Genomic DNA, 18,598 nt, shown 5'->3' on the forward strand with positions numbered 1-18,598 from the left:
GACTTGACCTGTCTGTCTGTTACTGGTCCTAAACCAGGTTTACCCGTCTTTCACTGGTCTCCAGACCAGAACTCCCTGTCTGGATTATCTGTCTGTTACTGGTCCCCTAGAGGGGAAGGCTGAGTCTTCCTCTTGGCTAAGGACTAATAGCAGTCACAGTTTAGATGCTCGTGCTTTTACTGGCTGTTGCACATCTCAGTTAGAGACGGTCGTGGTGTTGAACTGAGCGCTGGTCAGCGTACTCCCAGTACATGTGGCCCATCTACTGTCTACAGCTGGTATGGCATGTCATTCGGGTTTACAATGAAACCAGCAGGTGGCGGTGATAGATAATAGGGAAAGTAGACGAATAATCCCGAGTATGCCATATGCCTGTCGGGTTTGTTACATTTTTAGCTTAATCTGTATCCCACAATGAAATCGATTGGTTTTATTATCTGCTGCTCGGCAGTGTAGATTAAAGCATGACTGAATAGTTTCACTACAATCAGCGAATGTTTTTCAGTTGATTAGGCACAACCCCTCCTTGGCAGGTTTCTGAGATCGTTTGTTAACTACCTGAAAGACGAGCCAACGAGCTACCGCCGAACAGCCACCACCCCTCCAAGTTGACGCCCATCTGTCAAAGTCTCATCCAATGGAGCGTCCTGTGGGCGGGCTGACAGCTTCCATCTTTCTGCACAGTTGGTAAACATAGTTGACCTCATGGTGATCAGACGAGTCGTCAAGGCAGCAACACTGAAAGGGCAATTACGTACTTACAAATTCGAGAGGTAAGTGTGTACTTTTCATTATCGTTACACTTTGTAGCGATACAAGTTTTTTTTGTCTTATTTAGACAACACTTTGAATAAGCAGAGGTGCTAGGCAAGGCAATCTACCCAAGAAACGCTCATTGCTAGCGATGTTAAGACAACTAGGCTAACTAACACGTTAATACATGAACATTGTCACTAGTAGTGTGACATTTCAACGAGGGAACAAACTTGCTTTTTATCGCCTGTCTGGTAACTCGATTGTTGTCTCACGTTAACAAGTGTAGCTACATAAGACTAGTTACGTTGCTGTCATGTGCATGGATCAAACATAAAGACCATGCGTTATTCATTTTGAGAGCTGCTACTTGGTGCGGTGAATTAATTGTAGTGCAATATAAAGCAAACTGTCTGATCTTAAGCTCGAATATTGTTTGACGACAGAATCGCTTAATTTTCCATTGGTTCTACCAAAGGGCCGGAGTAGAGCATAAGGAGAGAGGGGTGTTAAAACGAGAGAATAAGTTGCAGAAGGAGAGGGGGCAAAGGGAGTAAAGAGACGGGGGGGGGGGAGGACATAGTTCTCTTGCCCATAAACGACATTTACCAGCCAGCAGCTGTGCCACAAGCTGTCCTGTCTGTCCCATAATGAATATGTGGATACAGTAACCGTACAGGTTGCAGTATGCATGTGTTAGCATAGTAGGCCTATGCTACGCCACAACTTGTGACTGATGTCGCATTATAGGCTACTGTTAATTACAGGGTCTATGCAAATACATGTTGCAGTGCAGTGCACTAGTTCAAAGCCATGCTTCCTTATTAACTTGTTACTCAAAGCTGCCCACTTGGACACCAGCATGCGTGGTTGCATTGTATGACATTGTAGAATACTAGGCCCACTAGGGAACAAACATGTGAGGTGTGATAGGGAAGGTCAATAGTATCTAATTACAGTTGATAGCTTGCTGTGATTTTCATGAATGTGACCCTACAGAAACAACAGTGACCTACTTGGTAGTTAATCATTCGCTGTCACTTGGGGAAATCTGTTGATGTGTTAGGGAGGGAGGCAGGAAAGGAGTGAGGGAGGGAGGTAGGTTGAAAGGGTGGGTAAAAGAGAGAGTGGACGGATGAGGGCAGTGTTGAAGAGGGTCAAAGAATGAAGGTGAGAGAGAGGGGCGGGGGGAATTTGAGTAAGATGTTGGAGATGGTATGAGCAGCGGGAAATGGCATGCCCGTCTTGTTGACGCATAGCCTTGTGTCAGGCTATCTGGCTGTCCGTCAGTTAAGGTTGTTCTTGGCCAAGGTCAGGCCCATGACTGGGTTAGGGTCAGGAGTGGGTTAGGCTGCCTGCTGTATGCCTGTTGACAGGGTTGTCTCAAGGGCAGATGTAGGCAGCATGCCACCCCCAAACCAGAGCCGGCTCCCCACTAAGTCTTTGAGGAAGCAGGGAGACTGGGGCATTCCTTCTACTTTCATTTGGGGATTTCCCCTCACTGCAGGTTCAATTTCATGATGATGTTTAGGCTAATATCTGCTGCTCGTGCTTCAACTAAACAAGCTTTACAGAGTACTTCTGAGCACTCGCTAGCAGTGCATTATCTGTCTCTGCTTTTCCCTGCCCGGTTGTGTCCTGTGAAGACACTGTCAACACTGCCCAGCTTCAGAATAATTCAACCATTAAATGCCTGACTGGGGTCAAGGTTGTGGGCTTTGAAGTTAATAAAAGTATACAGAATAGGCTGCTCCTGCTTACCACACAGTATTTTTTAATTTAGCCTTTTATGGACGTTTTGGCCCACCAACAAATGCCTTACAAAATATTTGTAAGCCATATGGCGCAACAACATATTTACTTGCTGACGCCCCCTGCTCTGGGTGTCAGTTATGGTAGTGACAGAGTTGCTTGTTACTTCAAGTTGTAGGTCAACTGATCTAGCCTATAGAATACGGTTAACTCGCTCCCTTCCCCTCTGTCAAAACGAGAAGTTGCTCAAGGCATTTCATAATCCTTTACTTGGCATGTTCTTGTATCTTTTGCCATGTTATGTTAGTCTTTTTCTGCCCAAAACACAGACCAGACCAACAGCTCACTTGTTTCACCCTTATAAGAAGGCCCTGTGAATGCTGTCCATGTGTGGATGAGGGCTACAGTGGAAAATGGTAGATAGCAACACCTTTGTAAAGTTGTTTTTTTTCTTCCTGCTGGACCACACCTAACAGTAAATACCTGCAAGATTTGTTTTAGTGCCTGAGCAAGAACTCATCCTATTGGTCCAGAGAGTTGTGTCGAGGCTTGCTGTCACCCACACAGCATCAGGAATGTTGTCATGTTTTCATCCCACTACAGTCAAAACACAGTACTCTATCTGTGTAGATGGTGACTGGTGAGCCACACACAGCCTTAGTTACGGACCCTAGGATATTTTACAGTCTTTTAATGTCTTAAAAAGTATTTTAAGACTGACTGGGTTTGTTGTCTTTCTGGTCCTGTACTCTGGCAGGTTCTATAGTCTGGCTAAGTCTGTAGTTTGAAGCTTTTTGTATAGGCTATAAGAATAACCTTTTTCTCTGTCAAATGCCTGGGAAAATATCAGATTAAGAGAGATGACCTTTAAAAGGGAGGCAGTGCTCTGACGTGCTTTCTGAAGTGTGTTCTAAGGTGCATCCTAAATTAACACCTTAAACACCTGATTTAAATGAGCCTGTTAAATCTGTTTTATCCACAGGTGCCCACGGTTACCCTAACCCTGCCAAACCCTAACAAACCTTTATCAGCGGTGCTATGTTTTACTGAGTCAGGGTCAGTTCTCCTCTGGTGAGCTGGACTACGGATGTTTAGAGTAGAGTGGCCTGCTCTTAGCACTGTGTTGCTTCTCACCAGACCACTGAACACTGCATGTCACAAGGGGGTGAGGTTCCTATACAGTAGCTCCCTTGAGAGAAGCAGAAGTCAGGTTCCTACTCACTGAGCCAATGTCACATGCTGACTAACAAGACTCTCGTGGACTCGCTTCGTCACCAATCACACCCCCTCGACACACACTGATGCACACAGACTCACGCAAATCGTCATCGCACACGTCCGTTGGGACCTCTCACAGTGTGTTCTGCAACTTCCTCTGTTCTTCGAATGTTCCAGCCAGGGCAGAGGAGCTTTTGTAGGCCAGATGAAGAAGCAGCTGGGCTGGGGTATTATTAGACAGCAAGGCATCTTGGGAGATTTATCTAGAGCAGGGATATGTGTTTGTGTGTGTGTGTATGAATGTGTTTGTGTATTCTTGTTGGGACATTGTTTCCATCCAGTCTGACTAGAGGGAACAAGGCAACCTTGAGAGCAAAACATTTTGGAAGTTTTGTTTTAGTCATAGGCTCATGTGGAATCATCAGAGGAGAACAGCCTGGTTTGTATTGTGCTAAAGTGAACACACTTGATCTGAGCTTTCTCATGTCAACAGAATTGGGCTTTATTTCCCTCGGTGGAAATGGTGTAACACCTGAGTGGATCTGGTCTGAAACTTGTGTGTCCAGTTTATCTCCTGTCTACAAGCTTCCAATCACTGGTTCTTGTTTTCACGACTGTACGTGTCAGGGTGAACACATGCATAACCTCTACAATGACTGGTTACCATTTGTTAAGCCTGAACAAACAGTCAGTTTATCAGCAGGTTTGCGGTGTGTCTGTGTAGCTCCTTGCAATCCAGTCCATCAGCCAACCAATCAGCTTCCAGGATGCTGGCATTAGCCAAAACCCCCTGGCTCTCTCATTGACTAATCTTTGTGAAGACTTCTCAAATTTTTGCCTTGTTTTCTGCCCCCACCTTCCCCTGTTGCCTCCAGTGTGTGTGTGAGTGTGTGTGGGCATGGCGGCAGCCGGTGACGTGATGTTGCTAATGCGTGGTCTGGCCAAGCTGAGCCAGGCTGTTCTTGAGACCCAGGCCAGCACCCTGCGGGCAGGAGCGGGGGGCGAGGGGCTACAGGCGGCAGCCCAGAGCATCCAGATGAGCGCGGAGCAGGGACTCTCTGCTGCCATGATGAAGATGCAGGTAAGGAGAGAAGGGGAACGCCCTCTGCTGTCAGTCTGCCACGTCAGGAAGTGATGTAACTAAGCACCCCTGTCTGCTGTTGTCCAGGAGTTGAGCGGTCAGCAGCAGAGCGCCCCAGATATGGGGATGGACTCGAGCTACGATTTCAGCAGCGAGGAGGCGGCTGTCAACTCCTCCGAACACGGACGCTTCCGGGAAGAAGAGGCCAGCTTCCCAGAGGAAACGGGAAGTGGGCACGGTACAACCAGCGCAGCAGCAGGCCACGCCCAAGGGAAGTCTCTGTTTGAGGGTTACAAGGATCCCAGCAAGCAGTTCACCCCTCCAACCCGCTCCTTCCATTTAGACAGAAAGTGTTATGGACAGACCCGAGCGTACCATTTGAACAGGCAGTTTGTTGGACAGCTGAGGTCCTACCACCAGGACCACCCCTCTGTGGGAGGGCTCACTGCAGAGGACGTGGAAAAGGCTCGCGAGGCCAAGAGGAAAGACAACAAGCCACACAAACAAATGGTACACACACACTCCCCACACACCCACTCAGGGAACACACACCCACTCAGGGAACACACACCCACTCATGGAACACACCCACTCAGGGAACACACACCGACTCATGGAACACACACCGACTCATGGAACACACACCCACTCAAGGAACACACACCCACTCAGGGAACACACACCCACTCAGGGAACACACACCCACTCAGGGAACACACACCCACTCAGGGAACACACACCCACTCAGGGAACACACACCCACTCAGGGAACACACATCCACTCAGGGAACACACACCTTCTCAGGGAACACACACCCACTCAGGGAACACACACCCACTCAGGGAACACACACCCACTCATGGTTTGTTGTCTTGCCCTCATACCATCTCTTCCCTTTTTCTCTTTCTTTCTCTCCCTCTCGACCTCCCTGTCTCCCCCTCTCCTTCTACCTCTCTTTCTCTGCTTCTCCCCCTCCTCCCTTTCTCCATCTCTTCCCTTCCCTCACTTCCTCTGTCCACCTCGCTCTCTCCATGGACCAGCTGAGTGAGAGAGCCAGAGAGAGGAAGGTGCCAGTGACCAGGCTAGGAAGACTGGCCAACTTTGGAGGTGAGGGTTATTTATGTTGGCCTCTGTCAGTCTGGTGGAGACTGCGGGGAGACGAGACAGGCCTGGGGGGGGGCCCGACTGAGAGTGAACAAAGCGGATGTGATGATGGTCCATCCATGTTGTTAAGCAACACCTTACTCATGCCCACTATGCTTCTCTATCAGACCCGGTATACTCTAAACAACCCTGAAATCCAAACAGCAGGGAGATCATTTTGTGTACGTACTGTATCAGTATGTGTGAATCGGCGGAGAGTTAAAGTAGGGCAGATTGATGCTGAAGGTTAATCAGTGCTGCTGATATTGCTGGATTAGGCACCTTCTGCTATGGGGTGGAGGTGGGTTACAGTTAGAATGGACAGTTACTACAGAGGGTTAGTGTCTAAAGTTAGTACAGAGGTTTAGTGTTTGGTTTAGTGCAGATTGTAAACCCTGGGGATTAGATTTAGTGCAGAGTCAGTATAGGGGGTTATTACAGATGGTGGGTGTGTAGAGGGTTAGAAGAGAGGGGTATTGTTTGTACAGAAGGAAGCTTGTTTGTGATGGAGGGGATTATGAGGCAACCTCGGACATCTTTCTGACTCTTGACCAGCTAACCTCTGTTCCCTCTCTGGTTTGGTTAGGGTCACCATCTGCACTCAGTAATAAACAAAACACACATATTGAAGGTCCTTCCCTCTTGTCAACATCCACTCACAAACATGCAGGCACCTGCAGAGTTATGTGTGGAATTAGAGGTGGAGCGGAAAGGTGGATCCTCAGGAAACCTGGCAACCTTGGTGCCCCTGTGCTGCTGAGGGGAAGTTGCTGTGCTGTCATTGGCTCGTTCAGCCTTCGCACTTTGATTTCAAGTTACCCATCCTTTTGCTGTAATCTCAACCAAGCAAGATAGGCTTCATCGTCCCGTCCCCCCCACCCCTGCTGCGTGTTGTCGTGGCCTTCTTGTGTCACCTACCGATGATGGGTGAGGTGGTACAGGTGGTGTTTCAGTCAATGTAGCACCTCCATGTTGTCCTGCGAGGTTCACTGAGACGCTCTCTCGCCAGATCTCTAAACAGGCTGCCTGTATGCCACTCTCCGGTCACATACTGATCTGGTCCTGAAACATGATATCTGACAGCTCACTGGTGGCATGCTGTCTCTGCTTTTGTCCTGACGTGAGTCTTTGAGTTGCTGGGTGCAGTAGGAAGGTTTGTGTGTGCATGTTGGTGAAGAACCGTCAGTGTGACCTTTCTTAGCTGCATGTACAGTCGGCCTGGTCCACACATCATAGGGTGCAGCAGGCCATCACAGGGTTATTGCTAGGGCTGGGGTTAGTGCTGTGGTTGGAGCTTGGGTTATTGCTAGGGCTGGGGTTAGTGTTTGGGTAGTTTATTCATTAACTGGGTCTCACCTAGGTTGTTGTGGTGGATGTCTGCCGCTGGCCTCTAACATTGGCAGCCTGTTAATGTTTATTCAGACTCTCCTGTTCCTATCCCCTTAAGGGTGTGTCTCTCGCTCTACTCTCCATTCATATCGCCTCTCTCTGCTCTAATCTCTTCTCTCACCCTTCCTATCTCTGTTCTCTCTCTCTCACTCTGCTGTCTCTCATGTCCCCCACTTCTCAGCGAGCACCGCACTTCTGCAAGTGGGGGAGAGAGCATTGGATTGCATAACGGTGGTGTTATGTAATCCTCTGGCTCGCAGTGCTCTGGAGAGAGAGGACTCTGCCACAGCTTGTTGTTGTTTTACCCCTCAACTCCAGCGCAGATGGAACGATACACTGTAGAGTGTGTGGCTTTAGAACTGCTGCCCTCAGTATTACATGCAGGTTATTACATTGTTCTAGTGATTGTAACAACTGGTGATTCGTCCGTAGACGTTATCGGTGTTCTAGAACGTTCTATATTCAGCATTGAAACGTGAGGTTTTCTTTTCAGCATTCGAGACTGTGTGAACTCTTTCCCCTGGTCAATCCTGATGGCAACATAGAATGTGTCAGCTCTTTGTGAGCCTGATCCTTGTAAGACGATGAACTTGCTCTCCATTTTCTCTCCTCTCTGCTACATGCTCATTCTTCACCTTCCACAAGTCCTGTGCATGAGCACAGCCAGAATGCCAGCTGGCCGGTTCAAGCTAAAACATGATGACTTTATTAGGAGTGTCTCTCTGACCATAACCCCTTGCAGGCTTTCCCGCAGAAAATGTGAGTTAAGGTGGTAGGGTGGGGTTTGCCATCATAGAAGGGAGACTGGCATTTTGGAATGGAAGGGAGAAAACAGGACAGAGTAACAAGGTGGATATTGCTATGAAAATAAATAAAAAATGTGTTGCTTAGGCGGCCGCCTTAACTGAAAAGTCCTGCGGGAAACCCTGCCTTGTGTTTGATGCCGTTGTAATCAAGGCCAAGGTCTGAATACTGGCCCTCCTACCAGAGAGAGAAGGGGGTGGAAAGGGGTGGGGGGGAGAGAGAGAGAGAGAAAGAGAGAGAGACAGAGATGAACTTCACCTTTTCATCTAAAATAACAAATGCATATTATTGAATCCTATGAATTTGTACATTGCCAGGATTCCATATATCCAGATTAATAGGGTGGAGGTATATGTGTGTGTGTGTGTGTGTGTGTGTGTGTGTGTGTGTGTATAACCAACATTAGTTTCATAACTGGAGTTATAAACTAGAAAGGTCTGAACAAGTGGCGTTTCCCAGATCTATTCACCATTCCTACTCTGTAGCTTTGACTCCACAGCTACCGGAACATTAGGACAAAATCTGGTCATTCAACTAAAGAGAAAGCAGGACAAAATCTGCTTATTACCTGTCAGCACTCAGCCCCTCACATGTATTAACTGTCTGTTCATGCCCAGAAGATTCAAACATTGAACTGTACACCCCCCCCCCCTCCCTGCTAGAATGTAAACTGTGATCAGGGCTAGTTGGGTTTGTTGTTAATAGTGTTATTGTCTATGTTGTTGTTGTTGTGCAGGTCTTGCGGTAGGACTGGGGTTCGGGGCTCTGGCTGAAGTGGCCAAGAAGAGCATGAGGCCAAGTGAGAGACACGGTAACTGTTACACATGACCCAGCTTCCTATCCATGCAGGAAACTGGTATATGTTTGACAGTACTCTCTGCATGCATGCTCACTGAACACACACGTACACATAAAATACACGCCAACATGAAAGTAACACAAGCAAAGCAGGAGCGCGACTTGCTCTCTGACTGTTTTCACGGTAGTTTGTAGCCAGGCTGGAGGGCTGGGGGACAGGAAGACTGGGGAAGTGGAGATGTGGGTAGTGGAGGACCAGGGGAATAAGGTACTGAAGGACCACAGGAGCTTCAGGTTGAACTGGAGACCTTGACAGTTGGGATTGACCTACTGTGGTAACTACCTGTAGGCGGTGCTCCATATGCCAGGCTTAATCTCCTTCTGCTCTTAAAGCTGGCAAATACACCTGGCCAGTGATGTCACAACATGCCCCACTGACACACATTGTAATACCCACAATGCTCCTAGGCTGGCCTGTCCTGTCTAGCCTGTCCTGTTTGATCATGATAGGTTTCAGACACAAACTTGTGCCAAGCAGCAAGAACACACAATATATGCTCACACAGCTAATTGGGTTCAAAAGAAAACAATCTTCTTTGTGGTGGACTGTGCCTTGGTCCAATAGAGCAGACCAGACAGTAAACAAACAGAGCTATCTCCCTCGCCTCCCCCCATTCAATTGCCCTAATCCCCCTCTTTGCCCTTTTCCCACCTTGATCCCCCCTCCATCCTCCAGGTGAAAAGAATGCGGTGCTGGACTCCACCAGCCCCTTCCTCTCGGAGGCCAACGCTGAGCGGATCGTCAGAACGCTGTGCAAGGTCCGTGGGGCGGCCCTGAAGCTGGGCCAGATGCTCAGCATCCAAGGTGAGACGCAGGGAATGGTCGGGGGGGGGGGGGGGGTAGAGGAGGGAGATGGGGGGGGGGGGGTAGAGGGGAGAGATGGGGGGGGGGGGTAGAGGGGAGAGATGGGGGGGGGCAGGGAGGAGAAGTAGGAGGAAAAATTGGAGGGGGGGGTTGGGGCTGGGGCTGGGCTTGCGAGAAGAGGGGAGGCGAGTTATGTAATCTGCAAGACATGCTATTGAATACTTAGCACTGCTATCATGTGGGTGGTCTATTGGCTCACATGACTAAGGCAGGAGAGCCATTGTCACTCTCCTTGAATCGATGTCACCTTGCCACCTAGAGCTTTAATGGTGAGATCATTTATAAGTAGGATTTAACTGATTTGGCAAGCATCTGAAGTTCCCTTGGTGTCGCTTAGGGAATAGGGTAAAGGTCAATCACAGAAACCAACTAACTGGCAGAGGAGGGCAGCTAGAGAGGGAGGTGGCTGTGTCCCTGCACCTGGCAGACAGCAGGGTAGAGCGGGCAATGAGTTGGCATTTCACCACCATTGTTATGTCAACCGTGTGGAACGTCCCACATATAGCAGCTCTCTGCTGAGGAACGCTGAGTGACAGGAGCAGCCTGGCATGGCAACACTTATAATAAGACTGGAATCATGTCAGAGACACGACCTTCAGGCTGGAACCAGCCCACAGGCATACGTAAACACTGTCTTACATAAACACTCACACACACTCTGACCCACACACTTACAAGACACAGACACCAACACTGACACACACACACGCACACACACACACACTGGCAGACACACACGGATTGACATGAAATGTAGGGCTGTGTTGATCAACCAGTCGCAACTGCCCCTCGTCTTTCTTGTTTCAGACGATGCTTTCATCAACCCCCAGCTTGCCAAGATCTTTGAGCGTGTGCGCCAGAGTGCTGACTTCATGCCCATCAAACAGATGACGGTAGGTAGTGTTGCAAGTGTAGTCCCCCAAGGTCCTGTACCCAGAAATCATTCCAGCACCAGATATGACATGAGAGAAAGAAAATTACTCAACGTGTGTGTGTGTGTGTGTGTGTATAGAAAGCCCTAAATAGTGACCTGGGTCCTAACTGGAAGGACAAGCTGGAGTTTTTTGAGGACCGCCCTTTTGCCGCGGCCTCCATCGGGCAGGTGCACCTGGCAAAGATGAAGGATGGCAGGGAGGTTGCCATGAAGATCCAGGTGTGTGTATGTGTGTGCGCGCGCGTGCGTGAGAGGGAGCGTTTGTGTGGGAAGGTGTTTGCTGAAGCCCAGCGCAGTATTAGGGTTAGCCCCTTGGTCTGTTCCATGTCCAGCCAGCTTTGTTTACTTTTCATGATCTGGTTAGAGCTCGGCAGGCTAGCCGGTGGTCCTTGAAAGCTTGTTCCCCTGTGGGTTTGTGCTCATAATAACATCTTGTTTATACTGGTGCAGGCTGTGTGGGTGAATCTGCTCTGGGCCTCGGAAATCAGATCAGTTTTCCCAGCAGTATATCACCCCAGCTCTACACTGCAGGAGACATACAGTAACCCATCTCAGAGCAGAATGGCTAAAGACACCGCCTTACCTCTCCAGTGGTCGTTTAGACATATTCACATATAGACCTCGGCATGTCATCTCATTCACTTAAGCCCTTCTAGCAGGTTGTGAGCGCAGCTATGAACTTCAGTCTGTGGTGACTTTGACAAGCGGTTGTGGTTCTGTGTGGTGTTGTGACCTGGTTCTGTTGGTCCCTGTGGAACCAGTACCCCGGAGTGGCCCAGAGCATCAACAGTGATGTCAACAACTTGATGACGGTCCTCAGCATGAGCAATGCTTTGCCTGAAGGTGATCACAGTACACACACATGCTTACACACACACACACACACACACACAAATCTGCACACGCAGGTCTATGCCCATCAGGTAGACATGAGCACCTTGTCCCTTCCCAGGCCTGTTCCCAGAGCACCTGATCGAAGTGATGAGCAGAGAGCTGGCTCTGGAGTGTGACTACATCAGAGAGGCTCAGTGTGCCAGGAAATTCAAGTGAGTCCAAAAAATAAACAGCCCTGACTAACCTAGCACATGATACTAACCCAGGACAATGATCTATACTACCCCAACTAACCTAGCACAATGATCTATTCTACCCCAACTAACCTAGCACAATGATCTATACTAACCTAGCACAATGATCTCTACTGCCCCAACTAACCTAGGACACAGATTTTACTACCCCAACAAGCCTAGAATAATAACATGTATACCAACCCAACTAACCTAGCACAGTGACCTATAGGTCTACTACCTTAACTGAATTAACTTTATCCTTGATAAAATCATCAGCTAGTATCTGCCTGTACTATCCAGATAGCTACTCTACTTGATATAGCCACCAATACTACACTAGTTAGCTTCTGCGCTAGATATAATTCCTTTTATTAGCCAGTTACACTGCTGATATAGTTCCAGTTCTACTGTAGCTATCTACTCTTTAATACTTGTCATTCAGTATAGCTAGCTACCTGTATTGGCCTAGCTAGCTACTCTACCTCTCTCTCTAGTGAGAGTCTAAGAATAGAAGAATGTTTTTGGCTTGAAGTCGATGGGGTAGGTTTTCAAAGGACCCCCCCCCCCCCCCCGCTTGCTGTAACACTATGAGGACAGTGATTGTGAGTGATTAGGTTTATGTCCAGAGTCCAATCTCCTGTTACACACACAGACGCAGATGTAAAGGAGTGAACATATTGTGTAGCTGTCACCTTGACCTGGAACACTGCCATGTTCTATGTGTTGTGGTCGACATGTTCCTTGTTCTACATGTTCTCCAGGCTGCTACTGAAGGACCACCCATTCTTTTATGTGCCTGATGTCATTGATGAGATGAGCGGCAACTCTGTTCTCACGACAGAGCTGGTTCCGGGGTTCCCTCTGGACCAGGCCGAAAAACTGCCCCAAGAGCTCAAGAATGAGGTGAGGAACCACCACAGACCCCTTGGATGCTGCACTGATCCAGTTTGAACAGCTCTGCCCCAGTCTAACCAGTACTGCCCCCATTTGCCCCCCAGTGTAACCATAACTGCCCCAGGGACAAGGCCCACAAGTGTATCTCTGTAGGTTTTGTGTAATTAAGTGGCGCCACAATCCATTCAACTGTACTCAACTCTACATGTGGCGGAAGCTGGGATGCTGCTCTCTGCTGGTCTAGCTGTGGAACTGCAAAGTGTAAAACAGTACTTCAACCAACAGCACAGGTCACGTTCTACCACATTTAGCGACACTGTTCCTATTGAATACGAATGTGCTCTCTCTGCCCCCCCCCCCCCCTCAGATCTGTGAGCACATCCTGATTCTGTGTCTGAGGGAGCTGTTTGAGTTCAGATACATGCAGACAGACCCCAACTGGTCCAACTTCTTCTACGACCCGCAGACGCACAGGGTGAGTTCAGCTCCAAAACCATGTGACATGAGTCTGTCATCATGTTTCTATTGGTTAACAGATCCGACCAGCCAGATGAGGCTGAGTAGCGACTCCACAATACAGAATTAGTACAGTGTAATACTGTTGCATTCAGTACAGGACTATGTATAGTGTGGGGGCAGCTGAGGCAGGGTAGCAGGCTGGCTAGTAAGTTCTTGGGAAATGGTGAAACAGCTGTCCCGAAACTTGTTCCGTTATGGTTATTATTAACTGGTGCTGTGCTTCTGACAGGTGGCACTGTTAGACTTTGGAGCCACAAGAGGGTTTGATGAAAGCTTCACCGATGTCTATATCGAGGTGAGAGGCACCCCACTGGAACCACGTACAGAGTGGAGCCACACACCGTTTAACCACGTACACCTGTGTCTGGATCGTTCGGTGTGACCCTTGATCTTTTGTCCCGATTTTCTCAGGTCATTAGATCAGCATCGGAGGGAGACAGAGAGGGGGTTCTCAAGAAGTCTATAGAGATGAAGTTCCTCACCGGATATGAATCCAAGGTGGGTCACCCCTTTCTGACTCCTTCCTCAGCCTTCCATCCCATTTCTCTCTCTCCACCCTGAACCTGACGTTCACCTACACACACTCACATATGCGTTCTCTCCCTACCGACCACCTGCCTCCCCTGGTGTCCTTCTGTCTCTGCACACTCCCTTCATTTGTCTCTCTCTCTCTTTCATCTCCATGGGACTCCCCACCTCCTGACCCCTCCTTCCTCCTCCCCCCCTGCAGTCCATGGAGAATGCCCATGTGGATGCGGTGATGATCCTGGGCGAGGCCTTCGCCTCCACGGAGCCGTTTCACTTTGGCGCCCAGAGCACGACGGAGCGCATCCATAATCTCATTCCCGTCATGCTAAAGCAGAGGTTGACTCCGCCCCCCGAGGAGACCTACTCGCTGCACCGCAAGATGGGCGGGTCATTCCTCATCTGCTCCCGCCTCAATGCTAAGCTCAGCTGCAAAGCCATGTTCCAGCAGGCTTATGACAACTACTGGAGGGACCGCCCCAAGCCCCAGCCCAGCCAATGACTGGCCTGACCCACACTGACGGACACTGCCCAAAGCCAATGGCAGGGCTCACAGGGCTGGGATCAAGGGTCTGAGGGACTGGTGTTTGGAGGGAGAGAAGGCTAAACCAGCCTAGTGATGAATGTATATGGGTTGTCCTTTTTCTCCTTTTCTCTCCATCCCTCTCTTCCGGTAATGTCATGTTTTATTTGTCATTTTTGAGTGAGCGTGTTAATACACCATAGCTGTTCAGTTAACAATTTATCACAGGACTGGTCTTACGGTCAGTTTGTTAGTGTCTGAATGCGTCAAGTTAGCTGGAAGCAAGCAAAGGGAGTCTGACAATCGGGAGTGTAAATCTAATCTACTGCTTTAGTCTGGTCTGACTGTCTACACTGGGAATATTTCAGACATGCCATTTTGTAAGAAGGGTTATTGGTATCAAAGTAGTCCAATTAGAAAGCCACCAGAGAACAAGCATAGGACACCAGCCTGTGACACTGCTTACTGATTACTTCGAAGGACTGATTGTGTTATTGTATATTTTGCAACAGCAAACCCCAGGGTTATTCAGTGACCCTCAGAGAGTATCATCTTAGCTGTACAGACGATGGAAGTGGGAGAGCGTGGGTCTCCGTTGGATGGAACATGAGGACGTTGGAGGAAAGACGATGCACAATAACTTTCTTGGCATACAAATGAATAATGTGCCTATAGATTTCTAGTTGCGGGTTGTTAATGACATGTCTCTTTATATCGATATTAGAAACGACAACAAAAAAAGATGGTTTTACATTTTCTAATCAAAGGCATTCTCACCACATGTTGTGACGATCAACAGGAAAATATTAAATATGTGATTCTAAACTTACTTTCAATTGCGTCTGTGTTTTCTGTGTATGTGAAGTCAACAAACCACATGGTAAGGGATTCTTCCTGTTTTATTAGAGAGCAAGTCTCCTCTCAGTGAAGTAATAGAGGCTGCATTACACACACACCACCTGGTGGACCTTCTACTCTGCAATATAAATGTCATGTATGTCCCTTTATGTATCTTCATACATACATCAGCTACCACTAACCAACAAGAGCAACAGTCTAAGCAACAGTCATTGTGATCCTTGAGGAAACTAGCATTGGGTTCAGCAAACCATTCCTAAGTACCGTTGTACTCCCGGAACAAGTGCGTCTTGAGCCTTCTCTTGAAGGTGGAGAGACAGTGTCTCTGATGGAGGTGGGGAGTTGATTCCACCACTGGGGGGCCAGGCAGGAGATGAGCTTGTGTTGGGACCGGGCGGTCTTGAGTGGTGGGACCACCAGGCGGTTGTCTGAAGAAGACCGTAGGTGGCGGGTGGGGATGTAAGGCTGCAGGAGAGACTTGATGCAGTCGGGTGCAAATTGAATATATTGACTATTAGTTTGAGGTTTTGAAATTACATTACTAATACATTGCGTGTTTATAAGTCAGACAGAAACAGGACTAGGACTAATATGACATCGAAAATGCAGAGTAATAATACAGGCTGGTTTGATGTTCCTATTACTTGGACTGTACTCAATATAATGTGTTAAAGTGTTTAATCAATTCGGATTGATTCATCCCTGTTTGCAGGCTGAAGTGCTTCTTCCCTGTTTGCAGGCTGAAGTGCTTCATCCCTGTTCCAATAAAAAAAGCTGCACAACGTCTGTGACATGGCACCCATGAACCACATACCAGATGTAGCTCTGCAAACCAGAAACATATCAACATGAATATGCAGAAACTACAATAATGTAATTATTATAATTAGGTGAATTTGATTTAAATATTGAAACTTACAAACTGTTCACAATTTGATAAATCATATTTTGGATTGCATTGAGAATTCCATGGTCAGCCTAGACAGAAAGAGAACAGGCCTGAAATCTACAGTGTGAACATGTGAAGCCCTGCCCAGACAGCAAAGTCCTCTTTACACACACCTGCACACACACACACACACACACACAGTGCTGCTCACACACACAGTTCTGCTACAACAGTACAGCTCATACACACACACACACATATTCCTCCTCACACAGTCCTGCTAACACACACACACAGTCACTAACATACACACAGTCTGTGATAGTTATCATCTCTAATAATGACAGTGAAAAGAGAAACAAAGGAAGGATTTGAAACCTTATAGCCCAACTCAGAAGATATCATTTTGAGTGATTTGTCGTTTTGCGGACAGGTCAGCAGTCCTCCTTGGGTGGCGTGGTACAGGAAGTTCACAGTCAGAACATCATTTCTGGTCACATGTCTGTTGATGTCAGGTATAGTGTAGTCTGGGTCAAAGGTGTGATGTAGCACCACCAGGGCAAGACGCTTCTCTGTAACAGACACACACACACACACGCACACACACACACACACACACACAAACACACACACAAAGATACACACACAAAGTAATATATCTTTCACTGAACCAAATCTTAGTTAACTGATTTCCTCTTACCTAGCATTACCGGTTCATTACACTTCTCCAGAAAGGCTACAACGTCAGTGCCAATGCGAGAGACAATTGGACAGAAAGCCAGGATGAGGTCACACTGCTCTACTGACTCCACCTTGGTGAGGTATGTGTATGTAGTGAGGTATTGCAGAATCTGCTCATCAGAACCCAGGACTTCCCCAAAAATCAGGAAGAACACCTTCTTAGGGCCTGCAGAGAAATATCACCAACACGTTACAAAGATTAGATTAAAACACATTTAAGTCGGTAATAAAAACAGACATAATAAATATTACCTTTGATAATACTAAACTCCTCTGTCACTTCATTGACATGCTCTGGCTTTGACTCTTTCTGAGCATCTATAAACCAGAAATGTTGATTAGTAATGAGTAATAATACTAGGGTATAGATTTGCTCTGTGTTAATAGTACTCTACCTTCCAGGGCATCAAGATTCACCTAAAAAAGATACACATGGTGTTCAGTGTTTCAGTTTTATCAATGTCTGCTAAAAACAAAGACACTACTGTTATTCTGCATACTATTCCTCTCCCGCTCACTTTTTTGGCCGTCTAACTAGTTATCATTGTGCCATTCAATGTTTATTTCAGTCAGGAGACTCAGGCCTAGGAGCTTAGCAAAATGTAGTACAGATACACCATCTTTGCATGTACTCAGCAGCAATGTTGGATGAGCAAATGAGTTCTTGGTCTTCAATAGACCGCTCTGTTAATGTTAGTGAGATTGATTGGATGTGCTTACTGTGAAGATGGAATGGCCAGCTGATGCATTGGTCCCCTCATCTGCCTCCAGATCCACCCATAACCATGTAGAACACAGCAGGTCATGTGATCGTCCTCACAAACACACACAATTCTGGTTTCTCATACACACCCACGCTGTGAGCCTACCTGTTTACCCTCTGACATGACAGTTGACATTCCACCTGCAAAGCGACAGGTCTGCTCTGTCACAGAACAAGAAAACATCCCAGAATCAGGATACATTTAAGTTGCACAAAGCTTTATTTTATTTTTTATAAATAGCGGTAGGCTACATGAATTTAATGTTTTTTTAAACAGGGGGTGCAAAGGGTAATTAATTACACATTTTTGCTTACAAAAACATGCTCAAAATACTAGATCTTCAAATGTAAAATGAATCATTAGAGTACAACAAACCATGATAGAACATACAACTCTGAAATCACGTATATAAATATTCTAAAAACATGTAATCGTTTTTTTACATAATTTTTTTATTATGTTTATTTCATCCCAACGGTAAATGTGCAAATGCACCCCTTGTACCCGCGGTAAAATCGCCTATGACAGCATGCATAGTAAAACGTATACGTTTTATGTCTGCAGCATGTGATTTTAAACATAGGCCCCTCGACTTGTCAGATATTACTGTATTGTTTGATCCGTTTAAATAGGTTATTAACTTACCACGAGGCTGCGTTTCCATTCTGAAGAAAAACTTGTTCCGTTAGTCTATATCAGAGGACGTTATTTACTGAATTGTTTTTCAAAACACTTAGTTTAGAGCAGACCCTTCGTACCGTGTGCTTTCAGAGAAATAATCTGATGCGTTGTTAAGATTGAAAGTGAAAGTAAAAGTTATTCAGATGTGAATTTGTCCTTCCTTTACCTATTTTCGGGGTTGTCATTTCTGCTGTTGTAACATGCTTTTGGTGTGTTCATGCTTATTTTAAACAACAAAATGGCCATTTTAAATGTGTCCTTGGGCAAGGCACTTCAACTTACTTGCGGGGGAAATGTCCCTGTACTTACTGTGAGTCGCTCTGGATAAGAGCGTCT

General features: G+C 47.1%; 2 protein-coding genes across 4 annotated transcripts; one reads left to right on the forward strand and one right to left on the reverse strand.

Moving 5' to 3' along the window:
- The first annotated feature begins 662 nt into the window (after positions 1-662).
- On the forward strand, positions 663-15,158 carry coq8aa (coenzyme Q8A, genome duplicate a). 2 transcript variants are annotated; one of them, XM_084699663.1, is made up of 15 exons: positions 663-773; positions 4,599-4,804; positions 4,892-5,314; positions 5,846-5,912; positions 8,878-8,952; positions 9,676-9,804; positions 10,672-10,757; positions 10,877-11,017; positions 11,560-11,641; positions 11,751-11,844; positions 12,630-12,771; positions 13,130-13,237; positions 13,511-13,576; positions 13,693-13,779; positions 14,012-15,158. In XM_084699663.1, the coding sequence occupies exons 2-15, from the start codon at positions 4,622-4,624 to the stop codon at positions 14,306-14,308; spliced, it is 1,980 nt and encodes a 659-aa protein (XP_084555789.1). In that variant the 5' UTR covers positions 663-773; positions 4,599-4,621; the 3' UTR covers positions 14,309-15,158. The 2 variants fall into 2 exon arrangements, with proteins under 2 accessions (XP_084555789.1, XP_084555790.1); XM_084699664.1 differs by having other exon boundaries at positions 8,878-8,940.
- Positions 15,159-15,285: 127 nt separating this feature from the next.
- On the reverse strand, positions 15,286-18,390 carry LOC146287007 (uncharacterized). Of its 2 annotated transcripts, none has more exons than XM_084699666.1 (9): positions 18,227-18,390; positions 17,687-17,742; positions 17,538-17,582; positions 17,213-17,234; positions 17,070-17,135; positions 16,777-16,983; positions 16,455-16,648; positions 16,107-16,165; positions 15,286-16,012 (listed from the first exon to the last, which is right to left on the reverse strand). In XM_084699666.1, the coding sequence occupies exons 1-9, from the start codon at positions 18,243-18,245 to the stop codon at positions 15,865-15,867; spliced, it is 816 nt and encodes a 271-aa protein (XP_084555792.1). In that variant the 5' UTR covers positions 18,246-18,390; the 3' UTR covers positions 15,286-15,864. The 2 variants fall into 2 exon arrangements, with proteins under 2 accessions (XP_084555792.1, XP_084555791.1); XM_084699665.1 differs by having other exon boundaries at positions 17,538-17,592; positions 17,685-17,742.
- Between the last annotated feature and the right edge of the window lie 208 nt (positions 18,391-18,598).

Source organism: Hypomesus nipponensis, chromosome 6 (genome assembly GCF_054491055.1).
Source record: "Hypomesus nipponensis isolate SF chromosome 6, ASM5449105v1, whole genome shotgun sequence".
Classification (NCBI taxonomy): Eukaryota; Metazoa; Chordata; class Actinopteri; order Osmeriformes; family Osmeridae; genus Hypomesus; species Hypomesus nipponensis.

Bases quoted from the DNA above. Each gene is read 5' to 3' on its own strand.
- coq8aa (XM_084699663.1), top strand. From the start codon at position 4,622: ATGGCGGCAGCCGGTGACGTGATGTTGCTAATGCGTGGTCTGGCCAAG. The intron at 8,953-9,675 runs GTAACTGTTACA...TCCATCCTCCAG, and splicing joins GAGGCCAAGTGAGAGACACG to GTGAAAAGAATGCGGTGCTG. The intron at 13,238-13,510 runs GTGAGTTCAGCT...TGCTTCTGACAG, and splicing joins ACGACCCGCAGACGCACAGG to GTGGCACTGTTAGACTTTGG.
- LOC146287007 (XM_084699665.1), bottom strand. The intron at 17,235-17,537 runs GTAAGCACATCC...TATCTTTTTTAG, and splicing joins CTGGCCATTCCATCTTCACA to GTGAATCTTGATGCCCTGGA. The intron at 16,984-17,069 runs GTAATATTTATT...ATTTCTCTGCAG, and splicing joins GGAGTTTAGTATTATCAAAG to GCCCTAAGAAGGTGTTCTTC.